Source organism: Pelophylax lessonae (genome assembly GCF_965119305.1).
Source record: "Pelophylax lessonae genome assembly, chromosome: 4".
Classification (NCBI taxonomy): domain Eukaryota; kingdom Metazoa; phylum Chordata; class Amphibia; order Anura; family Ranidae; genus Pelophylax; species Pelophylax lessonae.
In genome coordinates, this window is record NC_138771.1 from 115906842 (window position 1) to 115931807 (window position 24966).

The 24966-nt window shown below is 43.6% G+C and overlaps 1 protein-coding gene across 5 annotated transcripts in view; it reads right to left on the reverse strand.

The window, feature by feature from the left end:
* Positions 1-24966, reverse strand: part of SHF (Src homology 2 domain containing F) — a 412091-nt gene that overhangs the window by 86976 nt on the left and 300149 nt on the right. For 3 of the 5 annotated variants that reach the window (XM_082254701.1, XM_082254705.1, XM_082254703.1), the window contains exon 4: positions 13082-13240. The exons of the other annotated variants lie outside the window; for them this stretch is intronic. In XM_082254701.1, the coding sequence (XP_082110827.1) occupies positions 13082-13240 (159 nt within the window). The remainder of the gene's footprint in view (positions 1-13081; positions 13241-24966) is intronic. 5 annotated transcript variants of the gene reach the window in all.

The window sequence follows — 24966 nt, forward strand, 5'->3', positions numbered from 1 at the left end:
TCTGATTGAGTGGGGGCACCCCTTAACAAGGTAGGCTTAAAGATAGACTTGGTAGATCTCTGGGCCCAGGGTTTTTTCTGCCCTTGCCCTAAGAGCTTGGTTCTGGATCCAGACTGCTGAGGCCGTCGCAACTTCCTGGGAATAGCAGCACTGGGGGGGGGGTCTGAGTGCTGGGTATCTTAAAATTAGGACGCTTGCTTTTCCTCTTAACAGGTAGCAAGGTACACTCCCCCCCCCCCACAAAATCTTTTGGATATATTTAGCCAGATCGACACCAAATAGGCGTTCTCCATGAAAGGGAAAGCCAGCCAACAACTTTTTACACAGTAATTCCGCAGACCAGCTTCTTAGCCAAAAGGATTCTGGCATATGCACTGTCAGAAGATCAAACCATGAGGGGCGTGGCGTACGGCGCAGCGGATGGCAGCATAGCTCCGGAGCTCCGCTCGGCCACCCGGGACTACAGCCTCCAACGACCAGACCGATAGGCACAATCACCGCCAGGTTTCTCCCACAGTGCCCCGCTGACTCCCCCGATGGCTAAGGGGAAGAACAAGACCCACCAGTACCCCAGGATGGATGGCTTTCTCATCTCCGGAGCGGGGGCCTCTCCCAACATGGCGCCGGCCAGCTCCAGCAGCGTGGTGGGGGATCTCAGAGAGGCGCTTCACCTCAACTAAGGCAAGTGGCAAACCCCGACAGCGGGAACTCATCGGGCTCCTCCACCCCACCGTCTCCCTCATCACGTAGCCCGGCCAAGCAGAAGCAGCGGAGAGGCTCTCCTCCCCCCGCTTTCTCCCCTCTTGAGCAGATGGACAGTATGGCGGCCCCTCATCCCTCAGCAGCACAGGCTCCTCCAGCCACTGACCCCTTTGCAGCCTTCCCAGTAGGGGATCACCCTATCTCGGCCACGCTCCTAAAGGACATGATGCGCTCCCTCTGGTCATCCCTGCATGCAGATATGGTGCAGGGAATGACCCAGACAAGACATGAGGTTCATCAACTAGGGGAAAGGCTGGATATCGTTGAGACATCCATGGACAAGTGTTCACTATCCCTCAACACTCTAGTAGCAGCCCACAATTCTCATGCTGAGGACATATCATGGCTCAAGGATAAAGTCGCAGACCTTGAAGACAGGTCACGACGTAACAACTTGAAGCTGAGAGGGGTGCCTGAAACCGTGTTACCCCAAAACCTAGAGGCTGTGGCTAAGAATCTCTTCACTGCACTAGTGCCCTCCCTGTCAGCATCTGACTTAACAATTGACAGGATACACAGGATCCCTAAACCCGGCTTCATTGCTAAAGAGCTACCACGAGATGTGCTTCTCAGGGTCCATTTTTTTCATGCAAAGGACCGCATACTCATGGCATCGAGGCAACTCCAGGTTATGCCCGGAGACTACCCCCAAGTGCAAATACTCCCAGACCTGTCCAGGCACACCCTCCAGAAACGCAGAAACTTAGTCACTGTCACGAAGGCCCTCAGGAACCACCACATACCCCACAAGTGGAAGCACCCAGCTCATCTATGCATCACGCATAATGGCTCTACGGTTACTATCTCTACTATTGAAGAAGGGACGGCCCTCCTGAGACGCTGGGGGATCCTTGCTGATGCTTCACCATCTGGAGCGACTTCCTCCTCTCCATCACTTATGCCTTTAATGGGAGACTGGCACATTGCCTCAAGAAAGAGGTCCAACTCTGGCCAGAGGTCCAATGGCGGTGAACGTGTTCTATCGCAACATTCACCACAGTCCCAGGCCTAGGATGTGATATTCACATATGGCCCCTCGTTGTTTGTTGCAAGCGATCCTTGCTTTTGGACTTTTTTTACGTTACCTTTACCCTGTTTGGCGCCCTGCGCTACTTTTGCACTACCTACCCTTCCTACCTCTTGTTCTGACGTGCTGACCAGTCAAGTCCCTGCTTGCCCTGTGGAACGGTCGTGCAACTCTGGTCACCTCGCTGGATGTTTGCTGCTTGTTGCTCTCGACCAGTACTCTCAGACCCAACTCGCAGATCCACAATGACGATCAAATTCCTGTCCTTAAATGTGAATGGACTGAACCACCCGGTTAAGCGGTACTCCTTGTGGACTGAACTGAACAACAGCCGAGCTGATATTGCGTCCATCCAGGAGACTCACTTTAAGGCCTCCCAGCAACCGAGGTTTTCTCATAAGAACTTCCCTCACATTTTTTTCGCCAGTGCCCCGGAGAAGAAGCGTGGAGTATTGATAGCGATCAAAACAACGGTGGCCTTCTCCCTTAAAGAGACATTCAGTGATCCAGACGGTCGCTTCTTAATTCTCAAAGGTGACTTCAATGGTATGCCCATGACCTTGGTAGCGGTGTATGCCCCGAACAGTCACCAATTACGTTTCCTCCATAGACTGCTCCATCGAATCTCTACGAATCTCTATGGTAACCTAGTATTGTTTGGGGATTTTAACGCTGTGGTTGACCCTGGGCTTGACATTTCGGAGCCTGCCCGGGGCCGACAACTTTCATTACACTCCTTGTTGCACAAAGAGCTGTTGTACGATGTCTGGAGATGTCAACACGGTTCGGAACGGGATTACTCCCACTACTCCTCCAGACACCGTTCATATTCCCGTATAGACCTGTTCTTGACTGACCTCCCTCTCCTGGGAAAGGTCTCCTCCTCTTCCATCAGAAACATAACTTGGTCTGACCATGCGGCTGTGGAAATGGTTGTGGAGGAGAGCGGTCCCAGGGAACGGACGTCAGTGTGGCGCTGTGACGCCAAGGTGTTTCAGGACCCCTCCACTGGCGGAGAGGTCGCGAAACGTTTGCATGATTTCTTTGAGTTCAACTCTTCCTCGGTATCTGACCCGTGGATACTCTGGGGGGCGCACAAGGCCTTTATGCGAGGGATTTGCATACAACAAACAGCTAGGACCCGTAAGGCCTACAACCAGAAACTGAATGCCCTGCTGGCCGACATCCAGAAACTGGAGGCAGCCCACAAGAGTAACCCCACCCCCCCTGTAACCAATGAGCTGACCCACAAGAGGGAATCCCTTCGATCCCACTTGATGGAACGGTATGCACAAGCAAATAGGGCGGGTACGTTTTTAGCAGCAAGGGTTAAACAAAAACGGGCGTCTGCGCGAATCTCCCATCTGACGCACCACCTGACGAAGGCCAAGCTCACCCACCCTAAGGACATTGCAAACAAGTTCGCCACTTTTTACGGCTCGCTTTACAATCTCGCTCAGGATCCCTCCACTATTCAACCGTCCCCTGAGACTATTGACCTTTTCCTGGATAGGTTATCCTTACCTTCACTGACCGCAGCCCAAGTTGAGTCCCTTTCCTCTCCGTTTTCTGGCGCAGAGGTTTCCAAGGCTATTCGTTCCCTGCCACAGGACAAATCCCCGGGACCGGATGGACTGTGTAACGAGTACTACAAACTCTACACTGACACCCTGAACCCGTTCCTTACTGACGTGTTTAACTTGGCGGCGCAGAGGTCTGCCTTCCCTCAAGAAATGCTTAGTGCCTATATTACGACGATACCCAAACCAGGCAAGGACCCCAGTCTTCCTGCCAATTACAGGCCTATCTCCCAATTGAATAGCGATATCAAGATATATGCCAAGGTCCTTGCTGCGCGCCTGCAGCCCATTCTCCCCCACTTGATTCACAGTGACCAGATGGGATTCATGCCAGGCAGGCAGACCTCTGACGCCACTAGGCGTATCATTAACTTGGTGCACCTAGCAAGTAGTACTCGAACGCCTTCTCTGCTCCTCACTTTGGATGCGGAGAAGGCGTTCGATAGGGTCAACTGGCTCTATATGCGGATGGCACTGGAGCGTTTTGGCTTCTCTGGGGGGATACTCTCTGCCCTGTTGGCACTTTACTCCTGTCCTTCGGCACAGGTCCTCGCCTCGGGTGTTGCCTCGACTCCGTTCACCATTTCCAATGGCACCCGCCAGGGCTGTCCTCTCTCGCCGGCAATTTTCAACTTAATGATTGCGCCCCTGGCGGAGGCCATTCGGTCTGATGGTGCGGTGGAGGGACTGCGCCTGGGTGATGATGTGCACAAGGTCAACCTCTTCGCGGATGACATTGTTATCTTGACGAACCCGTCCAAATCGCTCCCGGCGGTGCACCGCATATTGCTGTCTTTTGGGGCTATTTCCTATCACAAGGTCAACACCTCAAAAGCTCAGGCGCTAAACCTAGGTGTTGGGCGACAAGTGGTGTCTCGCTTGAAATCCCAGTGCCCTTACCCCTGGACTGACGACAGTATCCCGTACCTAGGCCTTCTAATCACTTTTCCAAAATTGTCCCCTCAAATCTTGACCCCCTTCTTAGGAAGCTTCACCACACACTGACCACTATGGCAAAAGTCGAGTTGTCCTGGTGTGGTATGATGGCAGCATACAAAATGATGGTATTACCCCAGATACTCTTATCTGTTTAGGGCTCTGCCTGTTCCCTTCCCGAAAAGATACCTGGATGCTCTGACCCGTGGACTGCGGGAGTTTATTTGGTGCGGGAAGCGGGCCAGAGTCGCCACGTCTATACTTTCGCTTCCTAGAACTCAGGGTGGCGTTAAACTGCCAGACCTCCATGCCTATTATTGGTCCACTAGACTCGATCAATTGAGGGCCTAGTTCTCCCCCAGCGTAGACTCCGTCTGGTCGTCCATGGAACGTCTTCTATCGCCGACCAAGGACCTTCGGCTGCTTCTCCTGGGGGACCTCTGGATCCCCTGTTCCCTCCCGGACCTTCCTCCGACTCTCCAGGTATCCTTAATGGCCTGGCGTAGATTGGGGGCCACCCAGGGGAGGCAGAGCGAAGACTTTCCCCATCATTCCTCCTCTCTACCCTTGAGTCTCTTGGCAGCACACCTCCCCACCCTCCAAATCTCCATGTTGCAGAAGCTGGGAATCGCGGATCTCTCCCACTTCTTTGACAGGGACGCGCTTATACCCCCACTGTCTCTGTTGAGTAAATTCCAGGTTCCATCTTCCCTCTTCCTCAGCATTCTACAAATTCATAGTTTCCTCAAACAGCACCCCCTTACTACAGGCCGGATTCCCCTCCGAGCTTGGACCCATTACCATTCTCCCAAAAAAGCCGTGAAGGGCATATCATTGTTCTATGACCTCCTAATGAGCACGCCTGATTCGCCCAAAACTCAGGCAATGCTAAAATGGGAGAGGGACCTGGACCTTCAATTTACTCCGGAACAGTGGTCTCACGCCCTCTCATCTACCTATCGCTACTCCCACTGTATGTCACACTGGGAAATGACTTTGAAAATTACGAACAGGTGGTATTATACACCTGATCGACTAGCAAAATTTTTTCCTACGCTCCCTGATCTATGTTGGAGGAACTGTGGCTATAGGGGAACTCTTGCTCACATTCTTTGGGACTGCCCCTCTCTGACTAGCTATTGTAACCGGGTGTTCAAATGTATAGCTGACTGTACGGGAATATTCAAACCCCCAAAGAGGGAGTTGGCACTACTTAATATGGGTTTGGATGAGTACCCAGTATGCTACAGACAAATGATTCTGCATGTTCTCTTGGCATCCAGGGTGCTGATCTTGCGCCGTTGGCGGTCTCTTGAGATACCTAGTTTTACGGAGGTGGTCAGAGTTGTAAATGACAATTATATTATGGAAAAATCCCTGGCACTCAACTCCTTATCATACCCGAAGTTCCAGGATGCCTGGCTTCATTGGCAATATCCCCACTGATACAACAATCCCTGAGAGCGGCATGGAGAGGGGAGAGGTGGTGCTTCTGCGGCATTATGTTCCCACTGGGAGCCGCTGGGGCGCTGCCTTCCCCTTACCGTCACGTATCTCTTACACTCTGTTTATGCCTAAGATTAGAGGGGAGGAGTGGCTATAGTGCCTTAACATAATGCCTTGACATATTGCCCTAATGTTCTTGTATCTTGGGTCTGCCCACAGGGCTACAGCTGTCATGGTGGTACTGAGTTGTATGGCTTGTTAATTGCTTTGTTAATTGCTTAGTTAATGTCTTTAAAAGTTTATGTACGTTGTTTATGTCACCACGGTCAGAACGTCCCTTCCCCCCCCCCCTTTTTCCCACCCTCCTTCTCCTCCCTTCCATTTCTCTTATGTCATATGCAGAAATTATATGGTGCATTGTATTCACTGATTCTTGTAAACCGTCTGCTACATATGTACCTTCCATGCTTCGTTTCATGTATGTTGTAAATTTCAATAAAAAATATTATTAAAAAAAAAAAAAAAGAAGATCAAACCATGACATTTGCTGTATGGAGTCTTCAAGAGCATCCACTGCAAAACAAAGGGCGAGGTAGATATGTCAAATCTTCCACAGACTCTCCTTGAGAAAGAACCGTCCTCGCTAAATACGGTCTTTTAAAGACTGACAAACTCCTATAACTGCTACTGCTGGTTGAATTGCAGTCCCTGCAACAGCAAAGGAGGCTTTTAGCAAAGATTCCAACTTCTTATCAGCTGGATCTTAAAAACCTGGGCTTTATTCACAGGACAAGTTAAACTTTTGTTAACTGAAGAAATGGCAGCATCCACAGTAGGCATACTCCATATTCTCTTGAATTTTTCCTCCATAGGATACAATAGTAAAAACCTTTTGGGAGGAACAAAAATCCTATCAGGATGATGCCAATCAGCATACATTACCTGCTCTAAGAGATGATGGAAGGGAAAAACCTGAGGACTAGGAGGAGGGCACAATGAGCCTAGCGAGGAAAAATACTTCAGACATCTCTAAGAGAGGTAACTTGTATCCAAACCAGACCATTTCAGTAAGAGACTGAATCAACAATCTCTGGGATTGAGAGGCCGAGTAGGACTTCTCAGATTCTGACTCCCCAGAAGTGGAAAGCTCAACTTGACCTTCTACAGCAGGCATGTCCAACCTGCAGCCCGGAACCACAGGCAATGCGGCCCACTGCCCCCTGAGATTTTTTTTTCTGCTGGGGAGGAAGGAAGTTAAGTCGGGGGCATTGCCACAGCGGCTTCAAACTAAATGTAGGCAGAGGCTACCATGGAGGGGAGGGCGAGCGCCGCTAGATTACAAACAGAGCGGGGATCTCCTGCTCACCCAGCGCACGCTGTCATACAAAGCCCCGCCCCCTGGACCATCTCCTATGATAGACAACACATTAGTGACGTCTAGCATAGGAGCTGGTCCAGGAGGCAGGACTTCGTATGACATCGGTCGCCGGGGAGATCCTCGCTCTGTGTAATCCACCGGCTCTCCTCTCTCTTCATTTCAGACTGCATTGGATGGGCACGCACTGGTGAGGCTGCATTGGATGGGCATGCACTAGAGAGGCTGCATTGGATGGGCATGCACTAGAGAGGCTACATTGGATGGGCACTGATCAGGCTGCATTGGATGGGCATGCACTGGTGAGGCTGCATTGGATGGGCACTGATCAGGCTGCATTGGATGGGCACTGATCAGGCTGCATTGGATGGGCACTGATCAGGCTGCATTGGATGGGCATGCAGTTGTGAGGCTGCATTGGATGAGCACTGATCAGGCTGCATTGGATGGGCATGCACTAGTGACACTGCATTGGATAGGCACGCACTGGCGAGGCTGCATTGGATGGGCACTGGTGAGGCTGCATTGGATGGGCACTGATCAGGCTGCATTGGATGGGCATGCACTGGTGAAGCTGCATTGGATGGGCATGCACTAGTGACACTGCATTGGATAGGCACGCACTGGCGAGGCTGCATTGGATGGGCACTGGTGAGGCTGCATTGGATGGGCATTGATCAGTCTGCGCTTGGATGGGCATGCACTGGTCAGGCTGGATTGGATGGGCATGCACTGATCAGGCTGGATTGGATGGGCATGCACTGATCAGGCTGGATTGGATGGGCATGCACTGATCAGGCTGGATTGGATGGGCATGCACTGATCAGGCTGGATTGGATGGGCATGCACTGGTGAGGCTGCATTGGAAGGGCACTGATCAGGCTGCATTGGATGGGCATGCACTGGTGAAGCTGCATTGGATGGACACTGTTTAGGCTGCATTGGATGGACACTGTTTAGGCTGCATTGGATAAGCACAACCTAGGCTGCAAGTGCCGTGTGATCTCCCGGCTGCTGCGGGAGACCTAGGATGTCTGAAGTCAGTGACAGAGCCGCTGCTTCCTGTATAGTTCCGGCTCTGTCACAGGCAGAGTGATATGAAATACAGTACCCGCATGACCAACATTACCCGCCAGCAATAACTGCCAGCAGTAACCACACCAGCAGTACCCGCCAGCAGTAACCACCAGCAGTCTGCAAAATAAGTAGAAAAGGTATGTGCATTAGTGCGTTTTATTACTTATATACCTTAACTATAGTATATATTTCATATGCGGCCCGAGCAAATTTCTCTACACTCAATGTGGCCCAGAAAAGCCAAAAGGTTGGACACCCATGTTCTACAGGGTCATTTACAGCTACTTTTTCCACATCCTCTGCCCAATCCTGAACTAAATGAGGGGGCAGCTCGGGTGAGGGGGATCTATCACGTTTTCTCCCTTCTTACGATCCTGCAATCATGCCAGCAATCTTACCCTCAAGTCTGGCTAATGCCAATGCCAAATCATCCTTAGCGACGAAGGTTTGCAAAAGAAGTAGAGGATGTAGCTACTATGCCAGACAATCATAATGGCTCAGATTGGCTGATCGCCTCTGGCCTATCAGGGGAGGACAACACAGAGGAAGCACGACTAGGACCTTCAAGTCCTGACAGCGGCACCACAGTGCCCCTTCCATCTTTGCCCCCCCCCCCACTCCTCTTTCAGGAGGACACTGCTCTGAGGCAAAAAAAACTTGAGGTACTAACTTTAATGTACTCAAGGCTTGTGCCAAGCTACACAGCTTATCACACACACAGCACTGATTATCCCAAAGACACAGAACCTGTCTGTGCCTGTAAACATGCACCAACAGTGACTCACGCAAACCAGCTGCTGCTGCTCTGTGTCCCCTCCAGCCCCTGACAGAGGCTTACGCATTGGAAACACTTCCTTAAACATCGCGCTGTTTGCGGAAGTACTGCACATGTGCAGCATGCTTAGTGGCATCCACATGCATGCCAATCCCGTCATGACATGCCCCTCCTGCTCCAAGCGTATGCTTGGGCTTAAATGGCAAATCTTTGCATGCGCAGACGATCCTTTGCCACAGACACGCCACTGAAGGCGTTGCTTGATCCGGAGCTTCTAAAGAGACAAATGCACAGGTGTTTTCGTGCCAAGGCAAAAAACTACACACCAAACAACATGGGATGAGAGCAGAATTGTAAACAAGCACACATTGTAGCAGCTGACATCTTTCAGGTAATCAGAATAGTGTGAAACAATATGTTTAAACAAGGTGAGCTTTAACACAGCTGATACACCTACTGTTTTGCACAGGGAGATCAAAGAAAATGTTTAACCAAACAAGGTGTGCTTTAACTAAGCGAATACACCTCTTGTCTCTTGTAGAGACCAGCACTTGATACCTGTTATCTTTAAAGGGAGCAGTGCATAAAAATATTTTTACAAATATTTTTTCAAAGTGGACTTACCAGTCCCGTCGCAGGATTCTGTCTTGTAACAAGAATCCAATCTTCATCCATTACTGTGAGTTTCTTTCACTTGCCAACCTTCAAGGACTGGGTCCCCTTGTTTCCAGGGGCCACTCCCTTGGACCTGTAGAGCACCCTGCTGGAACACCTTTGGGATTGGTATTACCAAGGGTCCGGATCCCGGGGTCCAGTGCCTAAAAAGGACAACGTTACAGGGAAAACCTTGTATCTGCTTTCCCAAGGCTCAGGTACCATGTTTAGTCTAACTTTTTTTGGATGGATCAGATTGCGAACCCCTTAGATTCAGAGATCTTTGATCAGGGTATGTATCATAATCTTCCTCTGTTTTTTTTTGTTTTCTCAAAGAAGAAGGACAGCTTATCCACAGTGACCATCACCTTAAGACACTGAAAAAAAGGAGGTACGTCCTGTGTAGGAGGTGGCCTATAACTCATGTAGTAATAAATATGGCTCTGTGTCCCGTGATGTACGATAAAGAAAGGATGAAGAGGACAGTCTCAGAATTTTTACTTGTAAAAGCAAGACAGGAATGGCAGCTCCCATATTCTTCCCTTACAGGTTCTATTTAATATCAAATACGGTAAACAGTTTCAGCCAACATCTTCAAATCAATGTTAGAGCTCTGTTTAATGTTTATAATGCCAGTTTTTTCTATTGTTGTATAAACCACAGCAATATTAATCAAAATTCATATATTAATTTCCAAACCTAAACCATTAACAGAAATTATATTTATAGCTACAAACAAAAGTGGTATTACAGCAAATAGTTGTTCCTAAACACTAGCCTTTAATTCCCCAAAGTGCATGTTTTCTATTTATGTGCCTTTCCAAGAGTCATTTAAACCCTTCATTGTAGTTCTTTTTCTTTATAAATGTTATTTTAATACTTCCATTAGCCGATACAGGGGTTCGACTAAAGTCTGCATGTACTTACTCAAGGCAATCCTTCATAATCTGCTTATATACTTCAGTATCTGAAAGTCACATCTTTTTAAATTCTATTTTGCCTTAAAAAGGAAGTATAGGAAGAAACAAACCAACATACCGTAGGCCTCTTTCCTTTTTGTTTCAAGTATGGTTACTAAATCTTTTAAGGAGGCACTTTATTTCTGCTTCTATCAACTCACTCACATATTTTATGCTTGTCTAGCCTGTTTTATAACCTGCCATTCTTTAAAAATCCTACCATATGGAAGACAGAGAAAGGAAGAAAAAAAAAAAAAAAAGTTTAATATACTGGCCAAATCGACCACAAAGGCTGGAATGCCCTTCAAAACACACAGCGTATAAAATAAATTCATGCCTTTCTTACCGACACATTTCTAGATAACAATAAAGCATTCTGTTTTGTGCTAGTCAGTACTAATTCTTCAACGCTGTATAGGTCATCAAGGCTATAATGCACTTTTGGGTATAAGCCCATCATTTTTTATATAATTCATATAAATCATTTTGCTTTTACAGGTATTGGTATTGTGTGCTATTGGAAACAGAACACTGGACAAATAGATTTTTATGCTGAAGAATAGGAAGGTTGAGATGTAACATGAAAAAAAAAGCTTAAAGAAAAAAAAAAGTCTATGGCTTCAAGTCTTGGAAATTAAGTTATAAAGTACAGAAAAATAAAGTTTTAGCTTTAAGGAAAAACAGGGGCAAAATTTCCAAAGTGAAAAGAGGTGTAAAGAGTACATGGCTAAAAAGATTATGCTTGATCTTTAGAATTAAAAAAAAAAAAAGGAAGATCTATATATGCCTAAAAAGCTCCATCACATCAAAGGCCAACTCTAAAATAATGAGCTCACATAGCATTGCTACTTACATCTTCTTGTAACTTTCCATTTTTTCATTAGCAGTACCAGCAGTTTTTTCTTGCACTGGATCTGATCATGAGGCTATAGCAGGAAGATCCATCCCACTAGTAGGTAGGAAGTGGCTGCAAGTTGGCAGTGAATGGTATCTATATAGGAGTTAGGAGATTTTTGCCTGGGTGTAAAGGCCTGTACACATGATAAGCAAATCGGAAGTAACATTTTAACTGGCGAACGATCTACCGATTTTCAGATTGTTAGAATGGTGCCGATTACTAATTTTTGTATGACAAAACCTGAATGTGTAGGCTATAAAATTTTTATCGTACATGAACACGTCCAAAAAAAATTGTAAGAGCAAGACTACACATGCTCGGAAATTAAAGAATACATACAAAACAATTCAACACATGACATCAATTCTGAAGTTGAATTCTGTCATATGAGAAACTTTCGATATGAGACTAGCATGCAACAAAAAACAGACACAATCTCCTTTGTGTACGAGGCTTAACAAATGCTTTTAAAAGTGAAATTCCTCATAGTTTATGCTAACATATTAGCATTTATATTCACACACAGTTGAGCTAATTGTGCTCTGTCATGGATTCTATATCTGGTTTCCAACATATTTTTAAATTATTACCTCTCTGGCTCGGGGTTAATTTTCAGTACCAAAACTAACACCACCGAGCCACACTCGGGGTTACCCTGTAGTTAAACTTACCTTGTCCCTACGATCCCATGATGTCCTCCCGCTGTGTCCTCCGGCCGATGGCGGCATCCGTCTTCCAGCTTCCCTTACCTGCGAGCGCCGCGATGCGGGGGGAGGAGGAAGGGGGGTGGGGGACCGGGAGGGAAATTAAAAAAAGTATACAAAACATGACATGATACATTGTAATCTGTTAGGATTTCATTACTGTGTCAAACCATTTCACCTCAGTTTTGTCCCTAGTGCATTGTCCAGTGCCCTGCCTGCACTTTTACAGTTTTATTCCTTTTTGATTAATCATTTTTTATTAATAATTTATTAATTTAATTTATTTAAAATTTATTTAAAAAAAAAATTAACTTTTTTACTAAGAATTACAGGCCTACAATAAAAAACTGATTTCCATGCAAAACAATGTACCGTTTTGACATTCAAAAATACTGACATAATCAGACCGCCAGGGAGGTAAAAGGCCCTGGAGGAGGGCATGTGGGATATCCTTGTTAATATTCAGAGGTGTCATTTGTGAGTGCATGTTTATCTAAAATACAGACACACGGAGAAAGCCTATGGAATGGATTTATTAAAGGCAAATAAGACTTTTCACTTTGCAAGGGAAGTTGCTATGAAATTATCCCTAGAGCTGAATGAGGTAAAGCTGCTGACTTACATTATCCAATCATATGCAAGCAAAAATTATGTTTATTTTAATTTTCCTTGCAAAGAATATTCACTATATTCACAAAGCTCTGTGGAAAATGCTCTTTGAAAGTGCAACTTTCTTTGCAAAGAGTAATGCTACAAAGTAAAATCCTGGAAAATATTTATAGATATTTATAAATACTTAGAGACTTGTGGAATGTTCAAGAATTTAGGCAAGAATCACAAATATAGAAAAGGTATGGGAGAATTATGTTTTTTTATTCTTACACCCACCATTGGTGTCTTCAAGGCTGTTCTGGGAAGGTAAATGTGGAGAAGATGGAGGCTGCTGAGACAATGAAGTGTTCACATCACTTTCTTGGGCGACTGTGTTGCTGTCTAGCTGTCCCACTGGAGGAGGCCAGGGAAGTTCTTTGATTACTTTAATCTCAACTGAATGTGCCATCAGCAGTAGAAGAGACAGGAATGAAGACCAACAGAAAGACAAAGAAGGGACAAAGACAGGCAGAGTTTGAGAATAGGCAAAGTGTGTCCACACAAGAACAAAAAATGCATTGATATATTTGATCAGAAGATGGTTTGGAAACAATAGGCAGACTATTTCTGTCCACAATAAACACTAACCAATATTTAAGCAAAATATAGTAAACAAAAAAGAGGTTTTCTGCAACCAGCTATTTCAATATTCTAATCTAATTTCACCTTTTCCTTTCACAAATAACAAAGTCATTGGTTTTGAAAAGAAAAATCAATTCAGTAAAACTCACATATTGCTCCTTTTCATTAAAACAATTGCTTATTGATTGAGCCACTCACATATTACAATTAATACGCATACATCTCTTTAATTGAAATTCTCATTAAATTGAATAATCAGATTTGAGAATATATGGCCATCATTGGAATATCTCCTTAATTTGTTATATTTTGAAATACTGCCAATATATACTGTATCAACTTCCTCTGCAAATAACAGGAATATAAAATATATATTTTTTAGTAAGGAAAAAAGCAACATGTAAAGTGCAGAGAACTTCAGAAACCATTCAGCCATCAGACACAATTGAGATCTGCTATAGGTTTGGTGACCAACAGGAAGTAAGACAGTACTGCAACATTGGCAAGTATTTCATCAGTATTATTTCATGTTTGTCTGAACACCAGAAAGATTCCTGATCATTTATTATACACATTAGGACAGATTTACAATGTTTTATACTGTATTTGTGCTGTATTAGGCAGTTTTGATATCGCTTCATATTCCTGGCTCTTTTTATGTACATACTTTGGGGTTTTAAGTATTCCTGCTCCACTTGGAGCTTTCCCACTACTCCTGTTTTTCCTCTTATATACAACGTAAAAATAAACAATGCAATGCTGAGCCCCTCCTTAAGGAAAATTTGCAGATACCATAAAATGTACCAAATAGGGTGTGGAACTATAATACAGGTGCTCAGTAGATACCTTTAGATGATCGTCTGGTGTCAGAGGTACCCCAAATATTAGGCAACCATAATCATGCCAGTTACCAAATATCCAGGTACCTTTCCACCCGTTTTATGTTCTTACTGCATAATCACTAGAGCAGGCACCCTTGCCCCCATTGCTTCTAGGAATGTGTAGGGTTTAGAAGGTCACTGGCCAGCTTTCTCAGGGCATCCAGGGTGGTGACAAGATCTAATGCTACTGTGCAGAAACTACTAGGCACCTGTATTGCACTGCCTCCCCAATCTATTCATATTATGAGGTTGAAAGGTTTTCTTTTAGAGCTACAGCGGGTGTGCTAACCTGAGAACTCGAACAAAGAAAGACTATCATCAGAGTAGCCAAAAAAAATTATAAGAAACCACCAAGTCACCTGCCCACCTCTCTGTCTAACCTGTTCACTTTCCACTGTGGCTACCTATAATTAAACTACATGTATAGCTCAAATTTTTTTTCAACCCCTGTTTTTGTCAGAGACAAAAACTGAATTTTATAGCACCAGGACATGCGGTAAAGGAAAGCCTTCCAATGCAGACCTTATATTAAATGTGCCCCTTTAATTTCCCTTTAATTTCTTTAAAACTGACAGGTGATGGACACAGCAGGACATAAGGGAAATTACCTCTTCCCCCAAAATGGTACCCAATAATACTACTTTCCCACTTACATTTGTTTTAGTCCATTGCATTTTAGGTTGCCCGTATACAGTTATGTTTTTGACAGGTCAATTCCACAAAATGTACCTTTTAATAAATATGTAGGAGGTCTCCCAGTTGTAACATACCTTGAGTAGTTTACAAAAGGATGACCCCTTCTTACATCTGGTTAGTTTTGGGTGACTGGTTCGACCTGAGCATGAGTTCAGGCTGACGAACAACTGAATTATTGGGGTATTCAACCATTTTTTTGGCCCGGCCAATGACCACAATGCACTGCGCCGCCACACAGTGCATTGGAAGCCCCGATTGGCTGAAACAATGAAAGCTTTGCCCAATCAGGGCACATAGCACTGTCAGAGCCATGATTGATGAAAATAATGATGACTCTAACCAATCATGGCTCATTGGGCTCAGTCCCACCCCGCACTATAAAAATATTCTTCCCACAGCAGCCATTTTCAGTGTGATAATGATGTGGAGAGAGATAGAACATGGCTCTGTTCAGTGCTACTAGAGAATTAGTGTGCTATTGTGGGCTACGGTGATTCTATTGCGAGTGTAAAGCATCAGTTTAGTGTGAATCGAGTGCAATGTGAGTGCAATGTGAGTGCAATGCGACTATTCATTTTTATTTTAGGGTCATTTTATTTTGTCAGGGAAGGTTTCCTGCAGTACATTGCAGTGCCTTGGTTCATGCTTACCGCAGCATAATGCAGTGTGTTGGTGCACATTTATTGTAGTGCATCAGTGCCCGTGGAGTACTCAAGTTAAAGTGCACCAAACACCACTTTCCATTGATTAAAGTGCTTCCAAATATATTTCCCGATCTGTATTACATTTTGTTAAAAAGCCCAAAAGCACCAACACCCCAATGTTGAGGGCATGTGGCCTGGTATGGATCAGGAGGGGAGCGCTTGCTCCCCCACCCCCCTCTTTTACTGACCTGCCAAGCTGCATGCCCGGATAGGGGCCTGGTATGGATTTTGGGGGGGACCCCATGCCGTGTTTTCTTTTTTTTTTTATGTTTTATACAAAAACGCCAGCACAATCTAGAGTCCTACAAGGTCCAGAACAAACTCCCCACAGATTGTAGGAAAGAAGTTCTTTCACTATTCTTTTAAAAACACAACACATATAACCAAACCCAAATTAATACAAGCTCCACCTTCCTTTTTATATTCAAATACATATAGGTTTCTATTTATCTGTAAGCATCATCAGCTTAATTGACCATAAATCTGCAGAAAAATAGATGGTAAATACTGTGCGATCACGCCCATTAAGCATAGAAAAGTCACCATCTTCAATTGAAATTGAATCCACATAAATAAATGACAAGACACATAAAAAACATTCTAGCTACTCTGCTCCCTGTTGAACCTGTCTTATGTATACATATGTATCTGCACAATACTATATCTATATCTAGCTTTCTATATTACTATTTCCCAAACATAGTAGACAGGTAAACACCCAATGGCCATTGAAATATGTAAAAGTTCATCCCTTGGGCGGCATGGCTTCCAAGATTCCCCTCTAGTCATATAATCACAGGGGTTTGTTGATGTTTTGGGTGTTGGCTTCTTTAAAGCTATATCCAGTGATTGATCATTCTCACAGGGGTGCTGTTTGAGGATTTATTGGTGCCTCTGAGGATTAGGTGTAGAAACAAAGAACAGTAATTCTGTCCCTTTAAATCCATGATCAGTGGGATTGGAATGTAGTTTGCCCACATGGCCTCTGAGGCAGCCGGGACGCCCGGCGAAACTGGTCAGGCTCAAGATATTGTCCTACTGCTCGCTCCCTTGAAAGTCACTGGAGCTCCTGGCCCGCCCCTCCCTCCTTTTAAGTGCCCAGTTAGCTATTGGGGCACCTGAGCCGAGCTGCAGGTTCGTGTAACCATTCAGACAAGGAGCTGCTGTTCAGCCCCACCACCTCTCTCTCCTGAGAGGCTGAGTTTGATTGATAGCGGTGGGAGCCAATAGCGCCGCTGCAATGTCTCAATCAGAAGAAGAGAGTCCCGGATGACTGAGGCACTCGTGGACATCGCTGGATAAAGAGGGGGCAAAGGTAAGATTATTACCTATAGATAGATAGATAGATTGATAGATCGATAGATAGATAGACACATATATATTATGTTCCTCAAAACTCTACAAACAATACCCCATAATGACAACTGACAACGTGAAAGAACTTTGTTTGAAATCTTTGCAAATTTTTTTAAAAAAGGAAAAAAACATGTACTAAGTATTTACAGCCTTTGCCATGACACTCAAAATTGAGCTCAGGTGCATCCCGTTTCCACTGATCATCCTTGAGATGTTTCTACAACTTTATTGGAGTTCATCTGTGGTAAATTCAGTTGAATGGACAGGATTTGGAAAGGTAAATACCGGTCTATAGAAGGTTATACAGTTAACAGTGCATGTCAGAGTACAAACCAAGCCATGAAGTCCAATGTTGTGTCTGTAAATCTACTAGACAGGATTGTATGGAGGCACAGATCTGGGGGAAGGGTACAGAAAAATTTCTGCAGCATTGAAGGTCCCACTAAGCACAGTGGCCTCCATCATCCATAATTGGAAGCAGTTAAAGCTTAGCAATTGGAAGCAAGGAGACATAGTCAGGGAGGTGACCAAGAACCCGATGGTCACCCTGACAGAGCTCCAGCATTTCTCTGTGGAGACAGAAGAACTTTTCAGAACAACCATCTCTGCAACACTCCACCAATCAGACCTGTATGGTAGAGTGGACAGACAAAAGCCACTCCTCAGAAAGAAACACATGACAACCCGCCTGGAGTTTGACAAAAGGCCCCTGAAGGACTCTGACCATGAGAAACAAATTTCTCTGGTCTGATGCAACAAACATGGAACTCTTTGCTCCAGACATGATGCTTGCCACACAGGCCAAAATTAGGCACAGTTCATAACCTAGCCAATACCATCCCTACAGAGAAGCATGGTGGTGGCAGCATTATGCTGTTGGGATTTTGTTCAGCAGCAGAAACTGGGAGACTAGTAAGGAGGAAAAGATGAATGCAGCAATGTACAGAGACATCCTTGATGAAAACCTGCCCCAGAGAGCTCTGGACCTTAGACTGGGGCGTAGGGTCATCATCCAACAGGACAACTACCCTAAGCACACAGCCAAGATAACAAAAGAGTTGCTACAGGACAACTCTGTGAATGTCCTTGAATGGCCAAGCTAGAGCTCAGACTTGAACTTGATTGAACATCTCTGGAGAGTTCTGAAAATGGCTGTGCACCGATGCTCCCCATCCAACCTGATAGTGCTTGAGAGGGCCTGCAAAGAAGAATGGGACAAACTGCTCAAGCCAAGCTTGTAGCATCATACTCAAAAAGACTTGAGGCTGTAAATAGTGCTAAACATACTTCAACAAAGTATTGAGTAAAGGCTGTGAATACTTATGTACATATTTTTTTAATTTTTTATTTTTAATAAATTTACAAAAATTTTAAACAAACGTTTTTCATGTTGTCATTATGGGGTATTGTATGTAGAATATTGAGGTCAATAATGAATTGAATCCATTTTGGATTAAGGCTGTAACATAACAAAATGTGGAAAAAGTGAAGCGATGTGAATACTTTCTGGATGCGCTGTAAGTATTTAAAATGGGCACTTTTGATTTTTCCTGTTTGACTCCCATAGACTTCAATAGGGTTCAACGTTCGGGTTAGAACATTTTCCCTGTTCAGAAGTTCTACTGCAAACCGAACTAGTAGACAGTCTGAGGCATTTAGTAATAGGCATGGTGAGTTTTGAAGTACATCTATGTCACGTGCCTATTCCGGGTTTAGAAATCTTTTTAAAGTGAAAAAATTAGAAAAAAAAATGCACTTTTTTAAAATGTATTTTAAACACATACTGTCACCAGTGCAGTACAGTGTTAGGGGCACTGATTAATGGCAGTAAAAAAAATCTTAAATGTTTTAAACAATTCCACTATTACTTTTTTCCCCATTTTTTTTATGCTTTTTGAATCTTTAACCACTTGCCGACTGCTCACAGTAATCCTACTGCGGCGGGGCTGCTCCCCTGGGACCTACGTCGATGGACTCCTAGTGATTTTGGTGGTGCGCGCGCCACCAGAGGCGTGCTCCCGCTGTGTCTAAACACAGTCGGGCCGGAGGAGGAGAGGCAGCGATTGTAGAGGAAAGTGTGAGAAGACCCGCCTGCTTATGTAAACAAAGCAGGCGGATCTTCTCAGTGACAGACCGGAGGAGATCACAGAATTCAACATAGCTGAACCTGCGATCTCTGCCTCTGTCACAGAACACCGCCCCCCCCCAACCCACACACACGTCAGTAAGCATGAGGCATACATTTAACCCATTGATCACCCATAGGGTTAACCCCTTCCCTGCCAGTATCATTATTACAGTAACAGTGCATATTTTTAGCACCGATTACTGTAGTAATGTCACTGGTCCCCCCAAAAGTGTAAAAAATGTCAGTTAGGGGCCCGATCTGTCCGCCGCAATGTCGCAGTCCCGCAAAAAAAACGCAGATCGCCGACATTAGTAAAAAAAAAAAAAAAACAATAAAAATTACAAATCTTTCCCGTAGTTAGTAAACGCGGTGACTTTTGCGCAAACCAATCAAAAAACGCTTATTGCGATTTTTTTACCAAAAATATGTAGCAGAAAACAAATTGGCCTTAAATGTTAAAAAATAGATTTTTTAATTTTTTTGGGGGGGGAATGTTATATAGCAGAATGTGAAAAATATTGTCGCTCTTTTTTTGTTTATAGCGCAAAAATTAAAAAATTGCACAGGTTATCAAATACTACCAAAAGAAAGCTCTATTTGTAGGAAAAAAAGGACGTACATTTTGTTTGGGTACAGCATTGCATTGCATGACTGCGCAATTGTCCGTTGAACTAACGCAGTGCTGAATCGCAAAATAGGGCCTAGTCAGGAAGAGGGTAAAGTGGTTAATGAAGCCCCCCGGCTCTGTAGTAGCAACTCTTTAGTAACCCCATTCAGCAGATCCCCAGATCATTACTACATCCAGCTTTTCTTATCCCCAGATCATTACTACCCCCAGCTTTTATGATCCCCACACTCAGCAGCAACACCATAGCTTGTAGACTAACTTTCACACTGACTAAATAATATCCACTCATTTGGGTTATTTTTACCAAAGATATGTAGCAGTATAAATGTTGGCCCAAATTTATGAAAAAAAAATACTTTTTGCAAAATTTTATAACAGAAACTAAAACAAAATGTTTTTTCTTTTTTTTTCAAAATTTTCGCAATTTTTTCACTTATATCACAAAAAATAAAAACCCAGTTATTAAATACTACTAAAAGACGTGATGACCTGTTGCTGAATCCCCACGTCTCTGAATATAGTTTCATTACTCCACAAAGTTTTATGTTGATGGTTTTCAATTGCTCACTTGCTCCTTGGGTTAGGTGCTTTACTAATTTGATGATGCCTTTCTCACTTGTTTATTGTACCTCAGATACATGCTACAACACTGTAATGCCTTAATTTTTTTTTTACGCCTTGTTGATGTTACCCTAAATAAAGAATTAAAAAAAAAATAAATACTACCAAAAGAAAGCTCAATTTGTGCGAAAAATATGATAAAAAAAATTGATAGGGTACAGCATTGCATGAGTAATTCTCATTCAAAATGTGAGAGAGCTGAAAATTGGTCTGGGCAGGTAGGGGGTATAACTGCCCTGTATGGAAGTGGTTAAAGTACCAAGAAAGCAACTTGGGGTATAATTTTTTCATAACCTCTTATTTAGTGAGAGGTGCTTTGATTAGCAGTGCACTTTAAAAAAGCATGCCCAATGCCGCATTTTGAAGCATGTGTAAACAAGCCCTTAGAGAACCATTAGAGAAAATATTCCGGAATTACTTCTAATTTGCAGTGTATGAACAATGATTTCTTCATAATGATAGAAGTGGTTTCTTGTAGTATAGAGAAAAATATAAATATGCAGGATGACATCAGACAATCAACAGTAAAATGTTCTGTTATTGCATATGGTCCATGGGAAAAAACACCAATAGTCATCTTATTTGTTGATCAGGGACAGTATTCTTTGATATCCTCCCTATAACTGTTAAGTGCCTTTAAACATGGGATACTTTTACTTAGCTGGCACATAATTTTTAAGTTATGTGCACGCACTGCTTTTGTTACAAGTGGACCTCTCGGACATATAAAAAGGAAGGGGTTTCAAAGTCAATACCGCCTGACAAGTCGCGGTCCCTCGCGGTCCATTGACTGGTACAGGACCCGTTCTAATAGGAGCGACACAAGTCGCTCTGACTTAGAAAAAGGGTCCTGTACTACTTCGGGGTGACCTGGAGGCGACTTGCATTGACTTCCATTATGTGAAGTCCGTGCAAGTCGCGCCGAAGTCGCGGTGCATGGGACTTCACAGGTCGCCCCCAAAGTCATGCAGGAGTCGTGCCACTTCAGTGTGAATGCGGTCTAAGATGCACAGGAAAAACATGTCAAGTTACAATCTTAATCAAAACATGCAAAACAAATGACATGGCTTGTAAATATTTAATAGCCAGCCCCCCCCCCCCCGTAAAAAAAAAAAAAAAAATTCTGGTAGGTATTTTCCTCAGTTATTAAACATGACACATAGAACTCAACAAGGCCTTGCTTACAATCCTCACTTCTTTTCATGAAACTATTCAATAAACAAATTCTTTCCACTTACTGTACTTTCAGCCACACATTTTTGTCTTTAAAATAAAAGTCTTTCCTGCTCTTGTCAAGTCTCACCAATAAATGACTGTCCATTATAGAAGTCATTGGAGACTAGCTCTATTTTTAGTAAATCACATTTTATCCTGAAACGGGAACACTTGGATTATCTCAGCTGGGAATTCTTAATTAGCGTATGCAGAGTTACCATTTCAACACCAGGAGGGGAACAAAGGAAATTGCAATTGAAGTCACTTTTCAATACAAGGTAGTCCATAGGCCCTAAAAAGGGTTAAGCAATATAAACACAGATTACAAAAAAAAAAAAAACACAGAGTACTTACAATTGAATGCACTGTCTAGAACAGCTGTAAGGCTGAGTATTTAACAGACTGCAACTCTGATTGTGCAATCAGAAACAATTTATCAAGCTATGATTCATCTTTCACCATGCAAGTTCCAATTACAGAACACCTTTTTTGTTTGCAATTTAACCCAAGCACAACAAAGGAAAGCTTTTTTCTTTTTAACGTATAAAGCATCTCTCTCCACATTCCTGGCAAATTTAAATCTGTACTGAAAGTCAATAAAATGATGCACTTTGTAAATCAAATATATTACAAGTCTTGTTTCCTCCATGTTTATACAAATCTGGGATTGAACAAGTTTAGAAATGTAACAATGTGCAAGTATTGGTAAATGGCTTATGAGGACTACAAATTCACAGTTCTTCTGCTCACTAAAAATCTTTTCTCAAGCTAGGCTGATGGATGCCACTGGTGGACACTGAGAAATATAGCTGTCTTTTTGAATAAAAAAAATAAAAAAACATTTGGGGCTTGCTCACATAGGCATTTTCTGACGAGTGTGCACAGCTTGTTCCCCTGTAACTTTGTGACCTGCAATAACACAAATGAACTAGAGTGAGCACTAGGGAAGAACATGGTAATTCTTCCTGCTGGCTACAGCAGCCTTAAATGCCATACTCTACCAGTCAAACGTCATCTCCCCTTCTTTGTGCCGATCCGGGAGTGACATATATGACATCACTTCTGGGTCACCCTTTTGCTTTCACTGTCCAGCAAAAAACTGAATTTGAAAAAAGTTAGCACATAAAATACCCTTTCTTTCCCAAAGGCACACACAAATTTAAAGTTTGACATGTTGGGTATCTATTTACTTGGTGTAACCTCATCTTTTGGATTTTACAAAAAGATTGTGCTTGTGTGCCCTAAAATTAACTTTAATGTATTTTTACTGAAATTCTTATCTTTGTGTAACAAAAAAACACTTTGGTCTCTAGGGTGTCTTTTTTCAGAAAATATATAATGTTTTTGGGGTTCATGAAATCTTCAGGTCTAAAAGTATTTTTTTTAAACCGCTCGAGCAGTGAAAGGGTTAATCAGTCCATAAAACCTTTTAAACCAATCTTCAGAAGTGTACTGACCATAAACGCTGTTGACTCACAGAAAATTGTCTTTGTATTCTCTTTTGGCTTTGGGTCTGGCGGACGCATTCCTGTCGGTTTCAAATATCTTGATGGTGCACAGCTTGGCTTTAAATAACTTTCAGGTCATTCACTGCACTTTAACTGCTTAAATTCCAATAAAAAACTAGAAAAATTGTGGCATTCTAAAACTTGATTGGTACTGTTACATAGTTACATAGTTTGTGAGGTTGAAAAAAGACATCAGTCCATCCAGTTCAACCTATGATGGGTGTGTGTGTGTGTTTGCTCTTAACCGTACATTGTATACCCCTGTATGTTGTGGTCTTTAAGGTGCCCATGTAATAGTTGTTTGAAACTATCAATGCTCCCTGCTGATACGACTGCTTGTGGAAGAGAATTCCACATCCCCACTGCTCTGACAGTAAAGAACCCCTTACGTATTTTTAGCTTAAACCGTTTTTCCTCAAGTTTTAGTGAGTGGCCACGTGTCTTATTGTATTCCCTTTCTCTGAAACGTTTGTTCTTTATGCTAGGGTCGCCAGTACAGTATTTGTACATTGTTATCATATCCCCCCTCAATCGTCTCTTCTCCAGAGAGAATAAGTTCAGTGCTTGTAGTCTTTCCTCATAGCTGATGTCCTCTATTCCCCTAATTATTTTTGTTGCCCTTCTCTGGACTCTCTCTAGTTCCAGCACATCCTTCCTTAGGACCGGTGCCCAGAACTGGACAGCATACTCCAGATGTGGCCGGACCAGAGTCTTGTAGAGAGGGAGAATAATCTCTTTATTTCTGGAGTGAATCCCCTTTTTTATACATCCCAGTATTCTGTTTGCTTTGCTTGCAGCGGCTTGGCATTGCATGCCACTGGCAAGCCTGTTGTCTACCAGTACCCCCAGGTCCTTTTCCATCCTAGACTCGCCCAGAGGTCCCCCCCCCCAGAGAGTAGCTTGCTTCTGCATTACTGATGCCCAGTTGCATTATTTTACATTTTTCAACATTAAACCTCATCTGCCATGTAGTTGCTCACCCCATTATTTTGTTCAGGTCCGCTTGTAAGGTTTCCACATCCTGCATAGAAGATATTGGCATGCTTAGTTTAGTATCATCCGCAAATACGGAGATTGGGCTGGATATCCCCTCCTCTAAATAATTTATGAATAAGTTAAACAGGATTGGCCCCAGGACAGAACCTTGGGGGACCCCACTTTCCACACCGCCCAATCCGAGTACTCCCCATTTATCACCACCCTCTGAACTCTCCCCTGGAGCCAGTTCTCTATCCAGGTACTCACCTTATGGTCCATACCTACCTTCCTTAGTTTGAACAGTAAGCATTTGTGGGGAATGGTGTCAAAGGCCTTTGCAAAGTCCAGATACACCACATCCACAGGCTTACCTTTATCTAGATGGCAACTCACTTCATCGTAGAAGGTTAATAGATTGGTTTGGCAAGAACGATTTTTCATGAATCCATGCTGATTACTACTAATAATACCATTTTCATTACTAAAGTCTTGTATGTGGTCCCTTAACATCCCCTCCAAAATCTTGCAGACTACTGATGCTAGGCTGAGCGCCCTATAGTTTCCCGGGATATATCTCGGCCCTTTTTTAAATATTGGTACCACGTTGGCTTTTTTCCAATCAGCTAGCACCATACCCGTTTGTAGACTATCCTTAAAGATCAAGAATAATGGTCTGGCAATCACCTGGCTGAGCTCTTTAAGAACCCTCGGGTGCAAGCCATCCGGTCCCGTTGATTTATTTATGTTAAGTTTCTCTAGTTTAGTTCCAAGTCTATCCTCTGTTAGCCATGGCGGTACTTCCTGAGGTGTATTATTTAGATTAGC